This window comes from Vollenhovia emeryi, unplaced genomic scaffold (genome assembly GCF_000949405.1).
Source record: "Vollenhovia emeryi isolate VEMERY1.0 unplaced genomic scaffold, V.emery_V1.0 DF939167.1, whole genome shotgun sequence".
In the NCBI taxonomy this organism is placed as follows: domain Eukaryota; kingdom Metazoa; phylum Arthropoda; class Insecta; order Hymenoptera; family Formicidae; genus Vollenhovia; species Vollenhovia emeryi.
Window position 1 is genome coordinate 763,101 of NW_011967199.1, and position 4,438 is coordinate 767,538.

A 4,438-nucleotide genomic window follows, 5' to 3' on the forward strand; every position below is an offset into this window, starting at 1 on the left:
CCTGGCGATCGATATTGCTATGCGCACATCTCGCTACGCGCTCGAATTGGGCGGTAGGCCGGCCTAAGACAACGATTTTTAATAATTAATTACTCGTTAACTATTACGAAAATTGCAAAATGGTACAGGACTTTTCCATTCATCTCGATCCGTTCTACCTTCTCAAAAATTTTGTCGGATATAGAAAGACTCACCCTGTATATCCAAAAAGCTATCAGCAAAAACAAACTCACTCGCAAACGTGGGCCAGTAGTCACTTAAATAGGCTTTCTCCAGAAATTTTTGAGTTACCAAACTTTTACCAAATTGACTGCACTACACTACACTGTCGTGTATGTTACACGTGTTTCACAGCTCGCTACAAACAGGGCAACTGACACTGCCCTGTGTGTCGCGAACAAATGACAATCGTGTAACAAATAACAAGCGCACGTGCTGCGATTCGCGTATCCGCGAATATCTTGCGTATCCTTTTATTTTAAGAGGCTAGTCGTATTACTGTAATGGAATTTTCTATAAAAGAATTTATTCTTAATTATAATTTGTGAGTCTACTCTTTTAGAGATGAATATGTGTTAAAGTAAGTGAGAAATGCTTCATATAAGATTTCTTGCTTAGAGGAAATGCTTAGAGGATTTCCCCGCTTATGAATAGAATATTTTTTTTTTGGGTGGATCACCCAAGAAAATTACCACATATCGTTGCACCAGTGCAAACAGTTAAAGGACACGACGTTGTTGTATTGCTCGACCTGGTCGCTCGGCAGCTCCAACGTTTCGATGTCCAGAACGGTGTAGGATACTCGCTCATCGGAATGCTTCTCGCGTGCGTAATTCACCATCGCTTGCGATATATCCGCGCCTGCAAAGACGGCGCAAGGGTTTTTCCTTCTGCTTTTCGCCAAAGTTCTTTGTCTTCCGCGAAATGTTCATTTGCTCACCTACTATCTCCGCGTCGTTCGACAAAAGCGGCAATATCAATTCCTTGGTGATGTCCCCCGGGCCTGATCCGATATCGAGACACCTTCCTCCCATTTTCGACATTTCGTAGTCGAATTCCTCTACGAAGTCCTGGACGTCACGACGTTGCATTATGCTTCCTCCATTCACATAGTCCTCGGCCGTTTCCATGATTGCCGATAAGATCTGCGGTTCGTGTGCTCTCTGTTAAACGTTACAGCTCTAAATTGGACAGTTTATCGTGTATTTATACGATTCTCAATTTTATGCCACATTGTCTGCGAATTCGTGCGTACATATAAACGCGCAGTTTGACTAATAAGGCTGGTGCTTGATCTCTTATGACCGGGCTTCTCTTCGTGCCAGGAAATCAAAGCTGATGTATGTGACACTCACAATGCTGGGTCCGCTCCTCTACTACTGACTTTTAAAGACTTCGTCTTTGGTATTTATATTCGGCGGCTCGTACAAATGACACGCTCTTCCTCCGTTCTCCCATTTTATCTCGTCTCCCTACCAGCCTATCCTATTCTTCGTCGCCTACTGTACCTACCTCAATATCCAAATTCTTTCTTGGGCCACTCCACTGCCATTATTTCACTTAACGGAAATTGAATAATCTATGCGTATCCGGTCGTTTTGACGCGTCCTACCGCAATGTATAGGTCACGCTTGATATTTAATAATCTTGATAAATGGATGATAAAGGGGGGGATGAGGTTGCGGAGTAAATATCATTTGTTGAAAATATAATTTGTATATAACAATTAAATTATAAAAACGAGGAACGCTCAAGATTCGTCGAACACCACAAAGAAAACTGCAGAAAGCACATTTATATAGTAATCTAATATCAAAAGTGCGGATTGTGGAAAAACACATAGAGGAAAGTCCCGTATTACGAAATAGGCTTCTAATATGAGACAGCAGGTTTTCAACGTCCAAATTCAATCACAAATCTCTTTTCTCGCAATGACTACACCATCGAACAATGAATTTGCCGCTAAACAGAGAGATTTCCCGCCGAGGACAATAAATTCGTGGTGGAATCAACGGATGGAAACACCGTTTTTAAGAGCCTATCTCGTAATTTTCTTCTACACATGGCACGAATTTAGAAATTTTCACACAACTCAGAACAGAACTCAGGATCATGTACTTTAGGCAGGGAACGACGTTCTTAAAACGGAAGGAAACTATTGGCTATTTTTAAATTCTTATAACTGTCTCCACGTCCGGTTCTACGACAGTAGAACTAACCGATCTTGCAAACGGTATACTTTACACCGATGCTCGCATGTTCACGCTGCTCCCAAAGTTATTCTAGTGCGAGGAAAACGCGCTATAAAATCTCTTCTGCGCGCGGCAAACGACTCTTTCCGCTCTCGCTCGATTCGTACTCTTCGTTACGCCGTTTGCGCTTAATTAACGAGTCGACCTTTAACGAAGTCAGAAGTGCGGTGCGAGTTTAAATCCAATATAAAGTACGCGCGGGAGAGATTATAGAGGCACCGGCAGGCGAGTGTGCAAGGACGAGTTTTACCGTGCTCGGGCGTGAAAGGGCTTATCGCTAATAATCCGGTGGTTCGATCGGGACCGCGAGAGTCCTTCCTGGATATCCCCAGCCGGGATATCCCGGAGCCCTTGAACCAGTCTTATCTTACGGTCGCATGTATTTGCCTTTTGGACAGCGTCGTGTATTTGCATATGCGCGGCCACACTCCACACACGTCCGTGAATAATGTGCACGGCGCGCTCCCTAATCAAACACTCGTATTTCTCGGCGGGTATTCTTTTCCTTTTTTTTTTTGATTGAATGGCCCTTAAATTGAACTTTAACAGCGCTTATTCGTTTCTATCGGAAGGACTTTAGCTGCATATTTCCTCAATGACTCAATAAGACGCAACGCATCTCGAGTCTCGTTACGTTGCGTCACGTTATACATCCCGTACATTTTAGCTACCGTAAATCAGTTTGGTGACGCCCGTACAGAAAATATTTATGAAACTCGGCAGGTTGACCCGCTCTCCTCCCATGCTACAGCTGTCTTTCTCTCCCCTTCCCCTCTCACCCTTTCCTCGCCGCCGTCTATCTCCATTTTCCTTGCGCTCTGCGCGAGGTAATGCAATATGCACTCGCGTCTCTTTCAAAGGAGATAACAAAAGGTCGTGTAACGCTCGCGCCCGCGTTCACGCACCACCATCCAGAGTTTATAGAAGCTCGGAAGCATAAAATCTACAAGAAAACGGAGTGGGAGGTAGAAGGTACAGAGATGTGCGGACTATTCGCATATGAGTCGAAACGAATCGGGCGAGATTCAAATTTGAATTTCTATGGCTCGAATCTCAACACTGAAAGAAAAAATTTCGCTACCATAGCTAATGATGATTCGCTCAAAATATTTTGCTACCATAGCTATTGTGAAAATTTCTAAATCGCAGCAAACGGTTTGCCGTCGTACCTGATACAATAGCCACAGTGGCAAAATATTAGCTGTCACAACTAAATATTAGCTGTTCATATTTTACAACTGAAATTTAGTTACCACGTGCAGGTTTTAGCTATGGCAGCTACATTCTTTTTCCATAAATTACTCGAAAATTTTGAATCTGAATGGATACGAATCGTATATATTGTCAATTTTATCAAATCAGATATTCAATAAATAATACGGTGATGTCAAGTTACATTCAGTGGATGCTTTCAATACTACAACCGTTCACTGAGCTTCTAGGTAAACGACAAAATGTGATTGATTTTTATCTTTGGAGCCAAATCAAAGAATGTTGATAATAAAATACAGTATATTACTTTACGAAAGACTACATACTGCAATACAAAGTTTCTTTTAATAATTTATCGTATGATTTTTCACCTAATGGTTCCAATTACTGCGACATTAAATAAAGAATATCTTATCAGTTTAATATTAATTATTTAAGTTTCTTACCTTAAAACAAATTTATAATCAATATTTTTTCTCTACATCACAATATTCTTATGATCTACATGTTAAAATTTAACAATACAATTTTGACGATTCGGTTCGATTCAAATTCGAAAAAGGAAATTGAATTCGATTTGCTTCGACATAAAAAATTGTTGATTTATATATCTATTGTAAGAAACGTCGCACTGTATATTTTTTATTTATAATTTATTGAACACGTACCAGTCGGCTAAACTTATCCGTTGTTCTCTATTGTAAGATTGACAAAAACCATAATTCCAAGAAAAAAAGAGAAAGAAATTATTTATTTAGTACTGTATTTACAATAACACTTACAGTTATGGAAATAAATATATGCTGATTGATCGAGTCGTGTCTACAGTGCATCGGAATCTTGAAGAACTATTGCAGTGATAGGGTAAAATAGTATTTCGTCTATCTCTCTGGAAAATTCTCACTTATCTAGGTACCTTATCTTAACTATTCTTTAAGTATAGGTACATGTAACCTTATCCTAGTTATCTTAGG

General features: G+C 40.3%; 1 protein-coding gene across 3 annotated transcripts in view; it reads right to left on the bottom strand.

Moving 5' to 3' along the window:
- The window catches only part of LOC105564253, a 5,308-nt gene extending 3,429 nt beyond the window's left edge, over positions 1–1,879 (bottom strand). Inside the window, exons 1-3 of one of the 3 annotated variants that reach the window (XM_012016496.1) lie at positions 1,256–1,879; positions 941–1,145; positions 693–861 (exon numbers count right to left, since the gene is read on the bottom strand). In XM_012016496.1, the coding sequence (XP_011871886.1) occupies positions 693–861; positions 941–1,130 (359 nt within the window). In that variant the 5' untranslated portion in view covers positions 1,131–1,145; positions 1,256–1,879. Of the gene's footprint in view, positions 1–692; positions 862–940; positions 1,182–1,255 lie in introns of all 3 variants that reach the window. The other 2 variants (XM_012016495.1, XM_012016494.1) reach the window with 2 other exon arrangements.
- Between the last annotated feature and the right edge of the window lie 2,559 nt (positions 1,880–4,438).